This window comes from Canis lupus, chromosome 33 (assembly GCF_003254725.2).
Source record: "Canis lupus dingo isolate Sandy chromosome 33, ASM325472v2, whole genome shotgun sequence".
In the NCBI taxonomy this organism is placed as follows: Eukaryota; Metazoa; Chordata; class Mammalia; order Carnivora; family Canidae; genus Canis; species Canis lupus.
In genome coordinates, this window is record NC_064275.1 from 27177935 (window position 1) to 27199147 (window position 21213).

General features: G+C 35.9%; 1 protein-coding gene across 3 annotated transcripts in view; it reads right to left on the reverse strand.

The window, feature by feature from the left end:
- Nucleotides 1-21213, reverse strand: part of CCDC14 (coiled-coil domain containing 14) — a 51260-nt gene that overhangs the window by 22393 nt on the left and 7654 nt on the right. For 2 of the 3 annotated variants that reach the window (XM_025474969.3, XM_049105399.1), the window contains exons 3-9: nucleotides 21033-21105; nucleotides 20706-20775; nucleotides 20497-20616; nucleotides 13029-13265; nucleotides 12823-12917; nucleotides 11035-11533; nucleotides 8858-8999 (exon numbers count right to left, since the gene is read on the reverse strand). In XM_025474969.3, the coding sequence (XP_025330754.1) occupies nucleotides 8858-8999; nucleotides 11035-11533; nucleotides 12823-12917; nucleotides 13029-13265; nucleotides 20497-20616; nucleotides 20706-20775; nucleotides 21033-21105 (1236 nt within the window). The remainder of the gene's footprint in view (nucleotides 1-8857; nucleotides 9000-11034; nucleotides 11534-12822; nucleotides 12918-13028; nucleotides 13266-20496; nucleotides 20617-20705; nucleotides 20776-21032; nucleotides 21106-21213) is intronic. The other variant, XM_035710016.2, reaches the window with a different exon arrangement.

Below are 21213 nucleotides of genomic sequence, written 5' to 3' on the forward strand. Positions count from 1 at the left end.
TTGTTAATATTTTTTCTCTGGCTTACTTCATTGCAAGAATACTGCATATAATACAAATAATGTGCAAAATATATGTTAATTAATAATAACATCCAACGCTATTGATAAGGCTTCCAGTTAATAGTAGGTTATTAGTAGTTACGTTTTGAGGGAGTCCAAAGTTACACACAGATTTCTGACTTTGTAGGGTGTAAGGACCTCTAAATCTTGCATTGCTCAAGGGTCAACTCTAGCTGTACATGTGCAAAAGCATCTACAATCTTCAGATATAGATACAAAGATGGTCACAAAGCAATATTAATAGTAAAAAGTAAGGAACAACCTACAATGCTGCATCAATTGTGGTATATCCGTAAGAAATACTAATAACACACAAGTAGTTTTAAAAAAAGATATATCTACAGGTACTGAGAAGGAAATATCTTCAAGACTCACTGAGAAGTAGAAAAAAGGAAGCTACAGAACAACAGTATAATAAAATCTCATGTTTGTTTTAAAACAATTCTGCTCTTCTGAAAAGTTCTCTCTTTAAAATAGTCATCTAGAAAAAGCAGAGTAGACTGGTAATCGAGAGCTCTAGGTGGAATGCTTCTTTTGGTATTTTCTAGGAGAGCAGAAAGTACTGAGGTCCTCTTACATACCCAGTGCGTGAGGGAAGCTTTGCTTGACAATCTTCTTGTACTTATGTGCCTGATCAGATTCTTCTCTTCTCTTCCCCTATGTGGGCAACCTAAGATTTCATCCCTCACTGTAAGCCTCTCACTCCTATCTCCTCCTCTCAGTAGGATACTTTCCTATTTTCACTAAAAATAACATGGCTTGGGGACAAACTGTTACCCTGCTGCCCCAGGGTGTACAGATTCATCCATTTCTATATACTAATCCTCACTTCTTTCTTCTAATCTTAGAGAAAGGGAGCCTCATCAACTTTCTGGATCCCATCTTCTCCTCTACTGTAAAGGACCCTGCTCCTATTCACACTTCTTTTATGGTCTCCACCTGCAGCTTCTCCCTGTTTACTTGCTTCATGTGGCTAAGCTGAGAAGCATAATAAAAGTGCTTCCATATTTAGGAAAATATTCTCTTCAACCCAACTGTACCATTAACTACTCTCCTTCCTTCTCATTCCCAACTTGCAGGGCTAGGCTTTTAAAACATGACTGTCCTATTAAAAAATGATAACATGATAAAAAAATAACAAAAGATAATCTTTTAGAAATGGATAGTTATGCTTTTAACAAATATTATGTATTATATTTTCATGTACTTGATTTAAACAAAGGAAAAGAACTGCTGACATTTAGGCAAATATTTCTTTTTTTGGTTTACTCATTGTTTTTAAATATGGTTTTACTGAAATGAAACATATGTAATAAACTGCATGTAAAGTATATAATTTGATAAGTTTTAACATATGATGTGGTGAAACCATTGCCACAATTAAGATATTCATCACGTCCCCAAATTTCCACATGCTCCATTTTCATAACAGCCCCTTTGCAACCAACCACTGATTTACAGATTAGTTTGCATTTTCTGGAATTTTATACTATATACTTATACAGTATACAATTATCTTATAAATGGTATCATACAATATATACTTTAACCTGCCGTCTTTCACTCAATATAGTGATTTTGAGATTCATCCATGCCCTTGCATGCATCAATAGATCCTTGCTTTCTGCTGTTGAGTGGTATCCTATTATAGGAACATACCACTATTTGTTTTCCCAATCACCTGCTAACAGACATTTGGGTTGTTTCCCATGAACATTCACAAGAAGGTTTTGTGTGGACATATGCTTTTACTTCTCTCAGTACATACCTAGGAGTGAAATGACTGGATTATATGGTTTATGTTTCACTTCTAAGAAACTATCAAACTATTTTCCCCAAGCAGCTGTATCATTTTTTATAGTCCCACCAGTAAATTATGCAAGTGCCAGTTCTTCCACACCCTCACTAACATCTTGTGTGGTCCTAAATTTTAACCATTCTAATGGGTATGTCGTGTTATTTCGTCATGGTTTTAGTCTGTACTTTCCTAATGATTAACAATGATGAACGGATTTTCATAGGCTTATTTGATACCCATCTATATCTTATCTGATGTAGAGTCTTTTAAAATATTTTGCCTGTTTTCGGAGTCGAAATAGTTCTTTATACAGTCTGTATGTACAAGTCCTTTATCAAATATATGTATTGCAAATATTTTCTCTGTTGCCTCATTTTTAGTAATAGTGTCTTTTGAAGAGCCAATCTTAAATTTTGATGAAGCCCAACTTAACCAATTTTTTCTACCTACATTTTTTGTTATATTTAGGAAATCTTTCCCCACCTAGGATTTCTAAGATTTTTTCTTATGTTTTCTTTAAAAGTTCTGTATATTTAACTTATATATAGTAAGATTTGTGATTCAAATTCATCTATGGTGTGAGGTAAAGGTTTAAGTGGTTGTCCTTTCTTTTTCCCCCCTTTTTTGTATATGACTCTCCAATTGTTCCAGCACTATTTATGGAAAAGATTATTCTTTCCCCATTGAATTTCCCTAGCATCTTTGTCAAAAATAGGTTACTTTTATTTTATTATTATTATTTTTTAAAGATTTCATTTGAGAGAGAGAAAGCACTAGTGGGGTTGGGGGGAGAGGGAAAGGGAGAAGCAGGCTCCCTCCTGAGCAGGGAGCCAGACCCCGGACCCTGAGATCATGATCCAAGCTGAGGCAGATGCTTAACCAAATGAGCCACCCAGGTGCCCCTAAAAAATCAGTAACCTTTATATGTGAGTTTATTTCTGGACTCTATTCTGTTTCAATTGTATATCTGCCTATCTTTACACCAATGCCACACTGTCTTGATTACTATAACTTTATGTCTTGAAATAGGATAGTACCAATTTTGCTCTTCTTTCCCAAAGTTGTTTTGGTTCAGTTATTTTAGATTCTTTGAATTTCCATATAAATTTTAGAATCATCTTTCCAAAAAAAAGATGGGAGTTTTCACCAGAATTATATAGAATCAATAGATCAATTTGGGGAGAACTAACATCTTAACAATAATAAATCTTATAATCTATGCATCCAGTTTATCTTTCACTTATATAGGTTTTTAATTTCTCTCAGCAATGTTTTATAGTCTTCAGTATACAGGTCTTACACATTTTAAATCAAATTTGTCACTAAACTGATATTTTTTGATGTTACTATTAATAGTATTGTTTTTAAATTTCACTTCAAACTGTTCATTGTCAGTACATAGAAATATAATTGCCTTTTGTATATTGATCTCATATCCTATAACTTTGCTAAGCTGACTTATTAATTCTAGTTGCTTTTTTGTAGATTCTGTAGGATTTTCTACAAAGACTGTCATGTCATTTGTGAATAAGACTGGCTGTACTTTAAAAAGCTTTTATTCCCTGTCCTTGATTTATTGCACTGGTTAGAACCTCCAGCAAAATACTGATTAGAAATAATAATCACTACTTGCTAGATATCATTTGGACATTTTTTAAGCCCATACAGAGAGAAAAAATATTACTTATTAGCCAAATAGATAATATTATAAATACTATTACAAATACTATTATAAATACTACTTTGCAACATTACAAATATTTTTATAGATACTATTTTTATAATATTACAAATACTATTTTAAAATATGACATATTGAATTTAGGATCACATGATTTTATCTGAGGGAGAAGTAACAAGCGAAATCAGGACTAATGAGGTCTAGGAAATATTTCTCTACTTCATAAAATAGTATTTTTAAATAACCTTAAATAAAGGAAACAGGACTTAAGAACTTTTGTTTTCGAATTTATATTGTCAAGGTTACTAATAAATTCTATTTTGTAATCTTAATTCCCATAGTTGTCTTAGTTCTATGCATAGATTTAATGTTTATCTCTAAACACTTTTTTTTAAGATTTTATTTATTTATTCATAGACACACGGAGAGAGAGGCAGAGACACAGGCAGAGGGAGAAGCAGGCTCCACACAGGGAGCCCGATGTGGGACTCGATCCCGGGTCTCCAGGATCACACCCCAGGCTGCAGGCGGCGCCAAACCGCTGCGCCACCAGGGCTGCCCCTAAACACTTCTTTATATGAATTCATTTCTTGGTTGGCTGGAATTTGCCATTCAACAACTTTTTTGTTATTTTTAAAGGAGTCCAATGGTGCTTTACTTTCTAAATTCATGAACACTTGGGATTATGACTGTTGCCTTTACACTAAAAGGACTGCTGGGCCACATAGAAGATTCTTGGGGACGTTCTTTCTTCCCCTTAGGTCTTTGTAAATAATGTTCTATGATCTTTGGGCAATGAATATCCCTGTAAAAAGGCTAAGGCCAGCCAGCCTGATGTTTTTCTCTTTACACATCTACTTTTATTTTGAATGTCTAATAAATGTTAGTTTTATTTTGTCCTTAAGATGTGGTGACTTAATAGTTTATGTCTTGGTGTTGATCATTTTAAGTTTTTCTGGGATCATAAGTGCCCTACTAATCTGCTGACACAGCTCTTTAGTAAATTTCTCTTTATTTACATATCTTTTAACATTGTCTTTAATCTATTTGTTTTGTTTTCTTAATCAGGAATAATAATAATGCTAAATTTTGCATTCTTTGTTTCTCTTTCATATGTATCTCCTTTATAATAATTTTTAGTTATTCTCTATTTTATTTTGTTTCTTCCACCTTATCCACCATGCCTTCAGTCATTTAACAAACATTTATCAGAGTGAGTGTTAGGCACAATTCTCAGCACTGGAAATAACAGCAGCAAACAAAAGAGACAAAAATTTAACCTTCTCAAATTCACACAGACAGAAAAGAGAACAGATGTTACCAGAACCTAAGAGAAAAGGAGAAAGGGATTTACTGCTTAAAGCAATCAAAGTTTATGCTAGAGATGAAAAGTTTTGGGGAATAAACAGTGGTTATGGGAACACAGTGTTGTAAAAGTATTTAATGCCCCTGAAATGTACACTTACAAAATGGCTAAAAAGATAAATAGGTCATATATATTTTAACACAAATCAATACATTTTTTTTAAAAGGACTTGGGAAGAGGAATAGTTAATGTTGGTAGGAGACACTGAATTATGAATTATTTAGTAGCAAATGAAACAAAGATTTTGGGGAAAAAAGCAAAACCCCCAAAACAACAAAATCAGCATTCATATTGTTCAGCTTCCAGTGGAATATAAGCATCCTAATGGAATATAAGACTCGTGACTTCATGTTTGTTTTCATTTTTTAAGATTTTTTTGCTTTTGGGGACACCTGAGTGGATCAGCGATTGTCTTCCTTTGGCTCAGGGCGTGATCCCAGAGCCCGCCTGGATCGAGACACACATCGGGCTCCCTGCAGGGAGCCTGCTTCTCCCTCTGCCTGTGTCTCTGTCTCTCTCTCTCTCTGTGTCTCTCATGAATAAATAAATAAAATCTTTTTTTAGAAAAAGATTTTTTTTTTTGCTTTTGTTTTCCTGAGCTCATCTAATTCACTTTTCTTCTCCTTTTTTGTCTTTCCTTCTTTAAGGATTTTCTATTCTCCAGCCTCTAAGAAGAATTCTACAATCTTTAACTTCCTTGAAACTATGAATACTGTTTTAAGTTTTCTGGTTTTCTTTAAGCAATTCACCTGGTGATGTTTATTCTCGACCCTCTTTTATCTCTTTTGTCAGTGTATTTACTCTGAATGCTATGTAAAGATCTCTCCTATAAATTCTTTCTTCCCATGGCTTTTGTAATCTCTCTCCTGGGTTTCCTGCCACTTCCCTACTTGCCCCTTCTTGGGTTTCTCTCACAGCTTCCTGCTCCCATGATCTTTTCTTAAAAAGCTGCTATTCCCCAGCAACTCAGTCTTGGCTGGGTTCACATTCTATATCTTCCTGGTGAATTTACCACTTACATGCTGATAACAAATCCCTTGGGTTTTAATCACCATTGTCTCCAGTGCCTACAACAGTGCCAAATCTATAGTAAAAGCTCAATAAAAATGTGTTCAGTGAATAACTCCCAAGTCTGCATTTCTATCCTGGGTCTTGTTCTGTGTTCCACTTATACCATATATATCTCCAGATGGTCTAAATGACAAATTTGGCATTTCTAAATCTTAACTCACTGGCTCTCCTGTATCTTCTATTTCAAAAATAACATGAAATAAACAAATAAACAACATATTCTTCCGTTAGTAGCTTCCATTTGGGAGAATTATGTTACCATCTGTCAAATAATCAAGCCAAAAGACTGAATGCCATTCTTGGCTCCTCCTTCTCACTCTTTTCCTTTTTTTTTTTTTTTTTTTTTGTTCTATGTGAATACATAATGGTCTCATATTTGAGTCTAAAGTTAGGAAGTAGTCATGAATTCCAACTTGCCCTATAAATATTAAGGAACTCTCTAGCTCAATGGTTTTTAACTGGAAGTAGTCCCCTCCCAACCCTCATGCAGGAAATTCCGGGATGTGCCAGAGCTTTTGGTGGTCACAATAAATAGGGCACTATAGACATTTCGTGGGTTGGGACCAGGAATGTTGAGCATTTTATCAGAAGTCCCAAATAAAAACTGTGCAGCCCAAAGTGCCAAAAATGTCCAGATGCCATAGAAATATTGCACCTGGCTATTTTTTTAAGCCACAAGATGGCAATAAACTCCAAGTCCTGAAAGATCACTTATCCAGCTAAACAGAAACGCGTAGTTTCTAAATGTCCAAACAGGAAAAAAAAAAAAATTGTTTTGACTGAAAATTCCAAAAAACAGTTTTGAATGAATCTATGTATTCCAACTTTGATTTGTAATGGAAATTATGGATGATTCTTTCCAATAAAGTTACCAAAGAGGCACAAAAATTTCTAACCCTCTGCTGGAAAGCTCATTCTACTAAAAAGACAAATTGACAAATTATTTGGTTTTCAAAAATTTCACTTTTAGAAGGTCAAGTGAACAGTGAGAATAGCATGCTATATAATCTTGGTCCTCTAAGAACATAGATTCAAAAAGATGTGGTGACAAATTGGAAGATTAAGGTTAAACATCGAACTAACACCTTTTAAAAAACTTAAAAACAAGCAGTAGACCAATAAAGTATTAAGTCTCATTTTCTTGAGTGGCTTATAAATTAACTCCCAAAACAATTCTAGCATGTTCTAAAGAAGGGAAATAAACAAGAACCACTTATACTTCTCACAGTCACATGTTAAAACATAATTTTCTGATGCTTAAGTTCTGGTATGCTTATTTAAGAAACCAATAATTTTAACAGTCATACCTTTAAAAACATGCTTCTTTCAAATAGCTTACAGTATGCAGTCTGCTAGTCCATAAAATATACTTAAATATTGAAGTACTGAAGTATAAATAAGTTAGATTCTACTTCCTAGCAGAAGCAATGCAGGAATAGAGAAATTAAGATAATTTGTTCTCTAAAATCAAACTACCCAGTTTGAATTTTTTTATATATGTGACTTTGAACAAGTTACAGGGCCTCTCTGTGCCTTGGTTTCCTCATTTGTAAATGAGATAACATAATACCCACCTCTTGGAGCCATTCTGAGAATTTAAAGAGATGACATATATAAAGGACATAGGCTAACCCATTAGAAACATTCAATAAATGATAGCAATAGTATTAGCTATTACCATTACTATTATTTATACTTGTTTTTTATTTTTGAAATGCTATTATAGGTCAGAAATGAAGACAGTATTATTAGAATTTAAACCCAACAATCCCATCTTATATCACACTATCTTAGAGACTAATGACCTTTGGAGAAATACTCCTAAGCAAGTAAATCTCACTAGATGTCAAGCCTTTGCAGGCTCCAGATCCATAAATTTGAGCTACTCTCCAACTAGGAATTCTATTTTATTGCTTTCTAATTTCTTGAAAATGTTTCTGCAGGTCCTTGCAGTTCCTATCTGGTACAATGTCTACAGCTCATGCAACCATAATACGCCCTCAAGACACACTCACACTCCAGGGCCTCAGAAGCACTGACTACATATTCTAATTCCCTGCAAAGTACAAACCCCGCAGTAGTGGCCTTGGCGACCATCACTGAAACATTCGGAGTGAGGATATTCCTAATAATATTTAAGTCCTTTCCTACATAGGTTAAAAAAGCCAAAAGAAAAAATAAGAATTTAAATGAGTTTTTTCTATGTATGAGCATGGTGTGGCTACTGGTGCTCACCCCATCAGGTTCTCCTTTCCTCCCACAGAGTGTATGGGCAGTATGGGAAGATTTTATGCCCAAATTTTTGCAATTAGGCAGGGCCATATGCCTCACTTAGCCCACAAAACAGAAGTAGAAGTGAGACTATCGCTCCTGGGCTGGGGTGTATACAGTTGGTGTGCCAGACCCGTGTTCTCTTTTCCTTGAAAAACATGTATGAAACAGTGGCCTCATAAGATGGAGGGAACCTAAACCCTCAGTCATAGGATGAAAGAGGGTCTTTGATGACCCATGTCAGTCTTGGCATGAGGGAGAGAGAAACCTTGGTCATGCTTCCCCACTGATTCTGGAGCTTGTTACTGCAGCATAGCCCAGACAAGTTTGACAAATGCCCTGAGGAACTTCATTTTCCTCTCTATATCCTGCCAATCAAGTGACAATGGAGGGAAAGGAGTTGGGAGAAAATATGTACTAGTGAGCAGAAGAAACAGAAGAGGAGTTAGAGAACGCTGGCAATGTTCAGACATGGAGAAGTAAAAGTAGAAACACAGTAAAACAGTGAATCTATTTTTCTTACGGAGTCCTAGATAACTCATCTGGCACCTTTGTTCCGGCCATAGGACATCTTTGCATATGACAAAAATATTCAAAGAACGATTCGTACCTGCGTAACTGAGCATTTTCACTTCTTAGTGGTTGCATGGCCAGTGCTATTTCAACTTGGATATTTGTGTTTCCACTTATTGCTGGAAGCAGAGATATACAGGCGTCCAATTCTGTAATCAACCTTTGAATTTCTGAATCCTCTATAAAAGGGAGAAGAAGTAATAACAATACCATAAATTGTTTTTGGATAAGATTATTCATGGGTATTACTAAATAAGAAATATTTTCAGATATGTACATGTTTGCTATAAACAAACAACTCAATTACTTATCAATGTGATATATAAATCCTACTTTCCTCTTCCCTACTGTATGCATTTGCTTATTCAAAAGAATTCTAAAGAAATTAAATTCAGTAAAGATTAATCTTCTATCATAGGATTCTTAGTGACTTTTTTCTGTTGAAATTAAATTCAGTAAAGATAAATCTTCTATCCTAGGATTCTTAGTGATTTTTTTCTGTTAAGAGTCTAGTAGGAAGATAGTTGACATGTCTCCTGGCTCACATTCCCAAAGGACTACTGGACTCCTATCACTGCTAAAGGGTGTCCTATAATTGATTACAGTATTGACATTTACAACACAACCTTTGCATCCTGACATAAGCAAATAATTCACTTTAGGTGATTCAATTTGGCAAAATATTGAGGGAAGATCTACTCTGATAAAGTTTTATTATTTAATTTTATAAAGTAGATTTAAAATAACCAGGCATACCTCATTTGGTGCTCACTATCAAAAACAGTACCATTTTTGCTATTAACTGTGGGGAGTGGATGGTTTGGAAGGTGGCAAACAGACACAGGGAGAAGGTGGATTTTAGATCTTTTGTCCTTTTATATATTTGCCCCTTTATTCAAATTTTCTGTGGACTGAAAACATTTAATAAATACTAACTCTCTTATACTCAAAAGAGGTAGAAAGTATATCTATCCTAAATTACAAAACTTTACTCAATCCCATGGGTATTTTAACACCCTGATGTAAATAAAGTACATATACAAAATAAACATCTGTGACAAACTACTGAGATGTTCCCTACCAATCCTTTGTACAGTGGTTTTGCTCATAAGCATTGGAGGCAGAGACCTGGGATCCACCATTTTGAAAGCAATAGAACTTTAGTCAAATTATTTAACTTCTTGAAGTCTAGATTTCTCCAAGGTTAAATGGAGATAACACCATGAGATAATACCTCAAGGGGTTGTTGTCAGAATTAAGTGAGGTAATGCATATAAAACACTCAGCACAGAGCCAGGCACATGGTAAATACTCAATAAATGACACCTGACATTGTTACTCTTACTATTCTTACTATGATTAAGTATTTGGTTAAGAAAATAGTAATAAATTGAAGGTCTGAAAACACGGAGATTTTAATATATTAAACCTTCAAATTAATAGTGCATTGTTCTTCTAACACATTTTAAGATCTGGGATTTCTTTTTGTCAGACTGCAAATATTAGGTATTCAGTTAGTGCTTCCACAATCAATTACTGTGGTTTCTAAGATGACAAATCTCTAACTCACTCCAAGTGAAAGCTTTTATTTAGCATATACACATAATGAAAATAAACGACTACAACTTGGCTCAAATACCTCATAACTCCATCTAGACATTTTTCTTGATTTAATTTTTTTAAAAAACCCTAAAAGTAAACTGAAAACGACGTTAAGAAGTTTGGATTACTTCTCAAAGTCAGATCTGTTAAACCTTTTAACAACTGGTTATTAAAGAGATGATGGGAAAAAAAATCTCTGCATCTTTTTAAATAGGAAAAATTACCAGTCTGTTCTGGGCATTAATTACAATTACCCTCTGGGCTCTTCTAACCCCTAAAAGTTTATGGCTACCAATTCTCTTTGGCTGAATCTTTTCAAGGTCCTTTTGAATCAAGTAGAATGAATACACACTTGTAAGTAAAAGACTGTTTGACACTTTCTTATACATTTCAAATCCACAGGAGACAAGAGGGATCAAAACCTAAAAAATAATAAAATAGGCAGAACTCATTTCCTTATTAGCTCAAGATATATTTCTATGGAAAATACCACAAATTCCATATTGGCTATTCTAAATTATAAATGATGACTAAATAATAGGACACTGCTATTTAGGATATTTAGCATAGGACACCATGCTTCAGAAAATTATTCTAAAAGTGCTCATATACCTTGCTCTGCTAGCAGGGCCTTGAGCTCTCCCAACAAATACTTTATAGTTCTGGCTTTTTCAGCACTCTGGTTCACATTTTTTGCCTTCTGCACATCCTTTATTCTTAAATCTCGCATGTGTATGTTTAAATCCTTTCCTTCGCTTGTGACTTCTGCAATTTGTTCTTTGGTGCATTTGTCTTCATTATTGGACAGGGAAGCTGGCGGTAACAGAGTGGGGCTTCGGTGTGTCTGACTGGCCGGATAAGAATGCAATAGATTCATGTATGTTTGAAAACACTTTAATAAGTCTGGTTCCTTAGGAACTTCTTGTTGTGGGAGAATTCCATTAACAAGACCCAACTGCTGAAATGATGGAATAGCTGGTTTGTCTGTTCTGGACAGGCTACTTGGAACTCCAAGACCAGTACTGATGGAACTTTGTAGAATATCAGTACAGTTCATAGAAACTGCTTTACCCTGTGATGCAAACTGGTTATCACCATCAGTCTGAACCTCCTATAGACAGAAAAAAACAAGCCTTCAAAAATGTGAGCACTGACTTATAGGCATTAACGATAATAAATTCAAACCAGAAATGTTAGAAAATGATTTTTGCAGGATGGAGTTATAGATTACCAGCAAGTAAGCTGGATTTTCCCTGAGCACAGTATTCTAGTTTTTTAAAGCTTATTAATTAGTTCACTCTGCACTATGGAAACATTATAAGGTCATGACTAAAATAAACTCAAATATCACACATGGTTTAAAGGTATCAAAAATCAGTCTACCTTGGGATGAAAACAAACTTCCACTTTGGAAAACTGCATTGCAAGAAAATAAGCTCAAACATACAAAAAGCTTTTGCACAAACATATTTATAGAAATATTATGGTAGTAAAAACCTGTTACTTAAATGTCTAATCATAGGGGAGTAGTTACACAGTTTACAGTATATCTACTAAATAGAGTATTATAGTATTAAAAACTTACAAAAGGTATATATTAGAAGAAATAGGTTTACAATAAAGTGCTAAGTAAAAAGGTAGTAAATAAAACTGTATAACTTACTTATGACTATATGTATATATATATATATATTTTTAAAGATTTTATTTATTTATTCATGAGAGCCACAGAAAGAGAGGCAGAGACACAGGCAGAGGGAGAAGTAGGCTCCCTGCAGGGAGCCCGATGTGGAACTTGATGCCTGGACCCCAGGATCACGCCTGAGCCTAAGGCAGACGCTCAACCACTGAGCCACCCAGGTGTTCCATTATGACTGTATTTTTAAAAGAAAGCAAACTTAAATAAAAACCAGAAAACAGGGATCCCTGGGTGGCGCAGCGGTTTGGCGCCTGCCTTTGGCCCAGGGCGCGATCCTGGAGACCCGGGATCGAATCCCACGTCGGGCTCCCGGTGCATGGAGCCTGCTTCTCCCTCTGCCTGTGTCTCTGCCTCTCTCTCTCTCTGTGACTATCATAAAAAAATGGAAAAAAAAAAAAAAAAAAAAAACAGAAAACAAAACCAGAGATTTAAATGATTGGCAAGTACTCTATCAATATGTTAACAGCAAATGTGCTTAAGTGATAGGCATGGGTGATTTCTTTTTTTCTGCTAATATCTTTCCCTTTCCCCCTTTCACCATTGACCTTAATGAAGAGTAAAACTTCTAGTAAAATATAATTTTTGAAAAATTAAGTATTTACATCTTAGGGCATTATGATACAATCAAATTTAATTTCTCTCTTAAACTGACAATTTCTAAAAGCAAATAATTATCCGTATAATGTATAAACTGTACCCACAGAATCAACCATTGGAAGGCAGGATGGATGCTGAAGTAACTGGACTGGGGTGGAGGAAGATAAACCGTAACTAGAATGTAGAGTTGCCTGAGATTCTAAAAGGTAAGAGGGAGAAAAAGTTATCACATCTCATGCTGCTTTTACAGTAAGTAGGCAACTTAATTAAAGTTTATATTCATGCTTTTTAAAACATCATTCATACTAACCAGAACCAGACATGGTGTGGTAAGGTACAGCAGGAATTCCATTAGAGTTGTTCTTTGAAGCCAACTCATTCATCAGTGACATCTGAGTCTGCACATGCTCACAGAGGGCTTGGTAGATTATGGGTGAATACATTCTATAATGATCTTGCAATGACCAATTTTGTGGTATATCTGATGAGTCTCTCTCACTTCCAGCAGAAGCTTCATTAGGTATACGTTTTTTATTACCTGAAGATACTAATATGGAAGAAGCAAAAACAAATTCTTGAAACACGAGTCTTCAAAACTTTTACCATAAAATATTAGGGAAGAAAAAGACTCTCAGAAATAGCTCAATTTATCATATACAGTATAGAAGGGCTTTACTACTATCACCCCCTAAAGAAAATTACCTCAAATTCTCTTTTAAAAATAGTTAGTAAATTGTGTGAGTTCTCCAGTCAAAAATTATCTGTATTACATCTTTAAAATATTTATTAAATGGTATTTGTAAAATCTCTCAGTTACAAGGCCCCTCTTTAAGGGTGTTATTTCTGAAATCCAGTAAAACTCTTTCACCTTGCTCCTTCTCCAGTTCATGCCCTCAGGGGAAAAATAGAAAAAGAGAGACAGAATTCTCTTTAACAATTTTGATGCTCGGATCATTAAAAAAAAAAAAAAATCAGGGGAACCCTGGGTGGCGCAGCGGTTTGGCGCCTGCCTTTGGCCCAGGGCGCGATCCTGGAGACCTGGGATCGAATCCCACGTCGGACTCCCGGTGCATGGAGCCTGCTTCTCCCTCTGCCTGTGTCTCTGCCTCTCTCTCTCTCTCTCTGTGACTATCATAAATAAATAAAAAATAAAAATTAAAAAAAATCAGAGCTTTGAGAACAAGAATAAAAGTGTGATTAATCTACACACTGGGCCCCCAGACAAAAATCTTAACCTGGCATTTAAAGTTTCCGAAGCCTGAGCACCACAACCAACTTTTCCAACCATCGTCCTAACAACTCCAATTAAAATTTTTCATTCTGGTCAGACCAACGTAGACACCCAAAAAGCTTCTCTCACCTTCCTGTAACATTACTCATGATGAACCATTCCTTCCAATTCAGTTCTATCCATTCACGAAGGCTCATCTGAAGGCTTCCCTTTTTCAATCCTTCTACTCTTATGACTGCTCTTCACCATGCCAGAGCAGTGTCTCTGTGCAGCATATACCACTTGCACATTGTGCTATATTGCTGATCTTCCATTTTCTTGTCTGACTAAAGTATAAGCAGAGTCTTATCTGATACTTCATTATTTGCCCCCATAGAGTCTTATATTAGTCTACAAAGTAGTACAAAGAAGAAACCTGCAATAAACTAATGTATGAAAAACCACGTTCTATAACTACTCTATAGATCAGTATCAAAATCTATTTCCCTAATTAGGTCCCCTTCACAAACTTTTTTAAAAGGTGAGAATATTCTTGGTAGATCATTGGTTATCAGGTACAAAATAAATTTAGAAAATACCTAGCTTTTGGCAGGACCTACCCAGCCTAAACATATATTCCTATGATACAGCAATTGTGCTCCCAGGTATGAGTGCTCGTGACTACCAAAAGATGTGTACATGAATGTTCACAGCAGCTTTTTTCTGCAGTAGCTAAAAAATGATAACACTCAAATAGCTATGAAGAGTAGAAATGCATAAATTGTGGTATACTCATGCTGGAACACTATACAGCAATGGGAAAGAACAAATTACTGGTATGTCCAACTGCCTATAGGAATCTAACAGACATAATGTGTGAAAGATGTCAGACACAGACTACATAGTATATAACTGTGTTGCAAGAAGTTCAAAAACAGGTTAAGCTCTCCAATGGAGATAGAAGCCAGCAAAGTGGTTAAAGATGAGGGGTGGGTGGTGGTGAGACTAATGACGAGGCAGAGGCATGGTAGGGTGCTGAAAATGTTGTGTCTTCATCTGGGTGGTGAATGTATGGGTGTATGCACATGCAAAACTTTATCGAGTTGTGCACTCGATTTATGCATTATTCCTTAATTGTTTAAAAAGTGAAGTTTTAAAAATTTGTATGAACTTCCTCAATTATATATATCTTATTGAAAATAAAAACATTGCTAAAAGCAAGAAACTTATATGTAAAGCAATAAGTTAAAGGCATATTAACTACTATAACCAATGAAGATAGACAAAAAATTTAAAGAAAAAGACTACTAAATTACTATTATGAGACCATGAAAATGGATGAGATAGTAGATGCTTCTATTTAGACCTGAGGTGTGCTTCCTTTTGAGATGATCTATTCCTGTGAATATATTTCCCAGGCCTGAGTACAAGCTCTAACAGTTATTAGTTGAGTAACTTTTGGCAAATTCTTAACCTCTCTTGGCCTCCTCTTCCTCATCATAAAAATGATTATAATAAAGGCAGCACCAACTTCTAGCACATAGTAAGAACTTAATAAATGTTAGATCTATCACCAAATTGCTGCAAAGTCACTTAGAGAAGTAAATACTTCATATTCACATATCTTCCCATCTGATACCAACACTATACCTCTAAACATGTGCCCTTTACCATGATTAAAGCCAAAAGGAGTAAGTTATTCTTCACTATCTGAAGAGACACGCTGCAACAAATTGGTTAATAAACATCTGTAATGGTCTGTTAGATAAGAATTGTCTGACTTGGTGAATTTTAGATTTTACACTCACGGGTTACAAGCATTAAGCATTGGCTCCCATTCACCTTCAAGGGATGGTTTTTACAATTTCTGATAAAGCTGAGCTACAGTATCATGCCTTTGATAACAGATGTCATCATTCAAAAAAAACTAAGAAACTCCAAACATATTTCTTAAAAAAAATCAAAGCCTTAGAATTAAAATGACTTAATTTATTCCTTTATTAACCCAGTCTATATAAAATTCTACTGATAATGCTGAAGATTTATATTTAAGAGGCAAATCTTTTTTTAAAAGATTTTATTTATTTATTCATGAGACACACACACACACACAGAGAGAGAGAGAGAGAGAGAGAGAGAGAGGCAGAAACACAGGCAGAGGGAGAAGCAGGCTCCATGCAGGATGCCTGACTTGGGATTCGATCTTGGGTCTCCAGGATCACGCCTGAAGACGACGCTAAACCACTGAGCCACCCAGGCTGCCCAAGAGGCAAATCTTAAAGGAAATTATTCCAGGCAAGTTAAAAACCATAAATGGATATAAACGATTGCATTTATATTACTACAAAATCATTTTAAAATTTAAAAAACCACCAAATCACCACCAACAAAATGAGCCTGTTAATACACAAATACAAATGAGGTACATTTTCTTACTGTTGTTCATTAAACCAAAGCATCCTACACGAAATTGTTACCTAACAGACGTGGTAATACGTCTAACTGGCGTCCGTCAATAACTAGAATCATCAAAAGGATCCACTCATCATTCAGTCCACAAGACTTCTTGCATCCTAGCTGCTAAATAAGCACTACTGCTTGGATATACATGCACTGTCTGATAATAAGATAATTTCTGCAACGCAAATGCAGAACAAACAACACTGCAGGTAAGAGTTGCTAGATGCTTACTATAATTTGAAATATGTAAAAGAACACTTGGCCTTGATGGGGGCAATCAATGCTCCAAGTATCCTGCCTCTAGTGGTTTATTTCCCCAAGGTAAGGGCAGCAATATATGTATGTTACTAAAAGCAGAGCCATGTGCCCACAGCATTCAACAGTTATCAAATGGAAAAAGTTGCTTATTTTAAAAATATTTTTTCTGGGGCACCTGGGTGGCTCAGTGGTTAAGCATCTACCTTTGGCTTGGGTTGTGACCCCGGGTCCTGGGATCGAGTCCCGCATCCAGCTCTCTGCTTCTCCCTCTGCCTGCATCTCTGCCTCTCTCTGTGTCTCTCATGAATAAATAAATAAAATCTTCAAAAATAAATAAATAAAAAATAAAAATATATGAAAAATATTTTTTTTCTTTAAATATCAGGAGCACTCTGAAGAAGCTCAGTGCATTTCTGAACTGTCTCTGACTTACTCCCAGGTATGCTCCAAGGTAGGTGACCTTGACCCCACAGACCCTCAGTGATCAGACAGGTTCAGATAGAAAGTACGCAAGGGCTGAGGCATCTGGGTGGTGCAGTCGGGTTAGGTGACCAACTCTTGGTTTCAGCGTGACTGGTGATCTCAGGCCCTGTGCTGGGCTCTCTCTCACTTTCCCTCTGCTTTTCTGCTCAGTGTTCTTTCTGTCTCTAAAATAAATAAATAATCCTTAAAAAAATTAAAAGTACACAAGGAGGCCACACCCCAAAAGATGGTTAACATAAAATAGTAAGATGATGTATGTTAAAATTAAAATAATACATAAGATACTAATTAACATGCTGTAATAAGTTCCTTAAAGTTTTAGAGTCTAGGGACCCAGGATGCATATTTCTCTCATCTGCTCTGCCAAATCCATCCTCTACCCGTCTCCACCCTGCTCTCCCTGGGATGCTGATCTATATGGATTACATCGTTAAGAGACAGTCCTTCGTGGGTTTCTTCTGCTCTCACACATCTTGCCCAGTATACAAGAAAGTAAGGCCTTGACTGAAGGTCTTTACCTGGGCCATTTCTCAGGGTTATATTTGTAATGAAAAACCTTGAGCGAGAAGATAATGCTTCCCCTGAGACAAGTACAGGTTTGCTTACTGCTCCCTACCAAAGCAATGGATTTCCCAAACTCAGTGTTCCTTGGCTGAAACAAACCTATAGGATAAGCAGCATCTACCTGGGTCCATCACATTAGCCCTTTGGGAATTGTAGTGGGAGTACCAACAGAAATATGCTAATGTACATGTTGCTTACTTTATTTACTGTGTGAGTAATAAAGTCCTTTGTCTCTGACCCAGGGGTCTTGGATCTCCTACCAGCAACCATGACATAGTAAGATTAACTTATTAGCCTGTAAGACTAAAAATCAAATCCCAGACCTGATACACATCAACAGGTCACCACTTGGGTCCCACCCACTGGGAATCTTGGAAGTACCAAAGAAAGAAGCACCATAAAGTCAGAGTACTTATTCCTAACTCTCTCTTTGAGGCAGTCTTGGCTGGCTTTGTTCCTTAAATCAAACTCATTGCTCTTCTCAAGGCAGCCTACTCTATTCAACAGTATCTGAGTCCCGGTAATCTCTCCCCAACCTCATCCCTCCCTTAAGGCTTCTGCTGCTGTGCTTGCAATGGATTAGCACAATCCCTCATAGTTTCCCTATACCCCATTCACACCTTTGTAATGAGTTCCTTCGTAAATAAACCCCCCTTGAATTATCTTAAGAGTGTTGCCATCTGTTTTCTGTTGGAACTCTTGACTAGCAAGCAGTTAAGCTAGGATCTAACACGTTGCTACCATGGCTCACTGTCAGCCACATACATTCCAAATGACAGTTCCCTGAGAATGGATGTCCTGGACAAGAAATAAACTGCCTTGAGAAAAAGAGACCAGAGGAATGCCCAGTGGTGCTACCATCCCTTTATTTGTCCATTGGGCCCTGGGAAATGCCTCTACTCTCAGAGTTTAGACCTGGGGTTAGCACACTTTTTCCTTAAAAGGTTAGAGAATAAATATTTTAAGCTTAGCAGACCAGGTTTCTGCCACAACTACTCGATTCTACTGTTACAGCACAAAAGCAGTCCTATAAAATACATAAATGAATTAGCATGGCTGCACTGCAATAAAACGTTATTTATAAAATAAATAACAAAACATTAATTATAAAATAACCTAGGCTGTATTATACTGATCCCTAGTTTAGACCGATGTTACCCAATAGAAATATAATGGCAACAAATACACAATTTTAAACTTTCCAGTAGCCATACTAAAAAGTAAAAATAGGTAAAACTTGAATGTTGTCCTTATATCAACAGATCCAAAATATTAACATTTCAACATGTAATTAATGTAAAAACTTGAGATATTTTTGTAGTAGACCTTTTAAATCTAATGTATCTGATCTGAATTTACATTTAATAAAATTGATAGTTGAAAAAGTGGATTCATATATCCAAGTTATTTCAAACATACTGAAAAGTATTCTAATAACTGGATCAAGTATCTGTTTTCAAATTTAAATTTAATTAAATAACATTTGAAATTCAGCTCCTTAGTTTTTCTAGCCATACTTCAAGTGCTCAATGGCCATACGCATACAAATACCTTCTTCAACAGGGCACGTCAAGATACTATGAAGCTACAAGTGACTAGCCTCCTAGGCAGATTAGTAAGTAGTAAGATAGATCAGTTCTCCCTCTGCCTTAGTTCTCTAACTCAGGACTTTCTGGAATATCAACGTCTACTCCGATAAATACTCTACTCTCATTTTCTTAGCCTCTTTGCATGGATCCAGATCTCTTAACATCTAGGGCTATTGCTGTGGATGGTTTTCCAGACTTCACTTCTTGTCTAAACTGATTCTAATCATGCACTGCTGTGCTAACTAACATTTTTGGCCTGCTTGAACCATGAAACTATTCGTCTCATTCTTGTGTATCTGAATTCCCATTGTGGATTTTTTTCATCTCCATTTTGGGCTATCTTGTTCTATAGGGCTCCAGGGGACAATATAATCAAAACTTGTTCTAAACTGTTTGGTGAATTATTACATTTTATAAAGTCAGCAAAGTTAATGGTGAGGGTGTAAAACATCCTAGGCTATATTCACCATCAATCACTGGAAGGCCCTCTTTCCTTAGCTATCCAACTTGGAATTTTTTTTTTAAGATTTAATTTATTTATTCATGAAAGACACACACACACACACACACACACACACACACACACACACAGAGGCAGAGGGAGAAGCAGGCTCCATGCAGGGAGTCCAAGGTGGGACTCGACCCAATGTCCCCAGGACCATGCCCTGGGCCAAAGGCAGGCACCAAACCGCTGAGCCATTCCAGGGATCCCCCCCTCCCACTTGGAATTTTACTTTCTTATACACCATGTATTCTAACTGTGCAGCTAGTTCAACAGGTTGAGTTACTAAACCTACTGATGATATATACACATAAAATGATTTTAAAACAATTAGTATCTATAAGTATGCACATGAAACACAACCAATTTATGGTTATTTATGGAATTAAGTGGCAAGGAGAACAAAGATAACTCTATATATACCTCCTAAATGTCATTCTGAGTTAGAACCTTTTCTTCTAAAAACCTAGTCAGTCACTTTTTCTTTCTTCTTGGGAAAGGGACAGTAAACCAAGTAACTACCCAGCAATTAGAAGCAGAATAAAGAGAAGCATAAGCACACACATATACACCTGAATAAACTGACCTCTACATCCAACATGGGGCTTGAACTCACAACCCCAAGATCAAGAGTCACATGCTCTACCAACTGAGTCAGCCAGGTGCCCCAAGGATTATATTTAAACAAAAAGGAAAAAAAAAAAAAACTTACAAATTTCCTTCCGGACTCCTGAAGGAACATGTTTTTCATGTCCTTTCTTTTTAGATCCAAATCTTTTGCCTTCTAAAAATCTGGGATTATATCTATTTTCTGAATATGCTTTTTCTGAACCTATTAATAATTAAGACAAAAATTCATTTGCATTAAGAGAATTATTTGAGAAAAGTGATTAGCAAAGAGGTATATAAAAATTTAAAAACCTGAATCTTCATTTCTCAAAATGTCCCGCAGCAAAGAAGCACAACCATCAAGCCCCTGTACAGTCTCAGTCTGTAAGGAGAAAGTCATTTAGAAATTCATACACAGAATTTTAGTGCAGGAAAATAAAAACCCAACAAATTATGTGGTTTTAAAATTTCTTTTTTCAGGAGCAATTTATTATTGGTAGAACACATGTTTCAAAGCAGAAAGTCTTCAAACTTCCTTAGTGCAATCAACACTTTACCTCTGAAATGTTATTCCTTCTTAGCTTTTATCTGAAGATTAATTAAAATAGTGTGCATTGTATCTATTCAGTTTAGTCTTACCTGACTTTCTGAATCAGAATGGATAGCATTGCCAAAATCTGCATTAAAACGTGATATCTTTCTTAAACGGGTCCTAGAAAACAAGTTCATTAATATTGTCACAAATACTACAAAACTTTCTTCCAAAACGTATTAATAGTCATTTTCTTCCCAGCGAAGGTTTGATAAGAAAGCTTGTCCA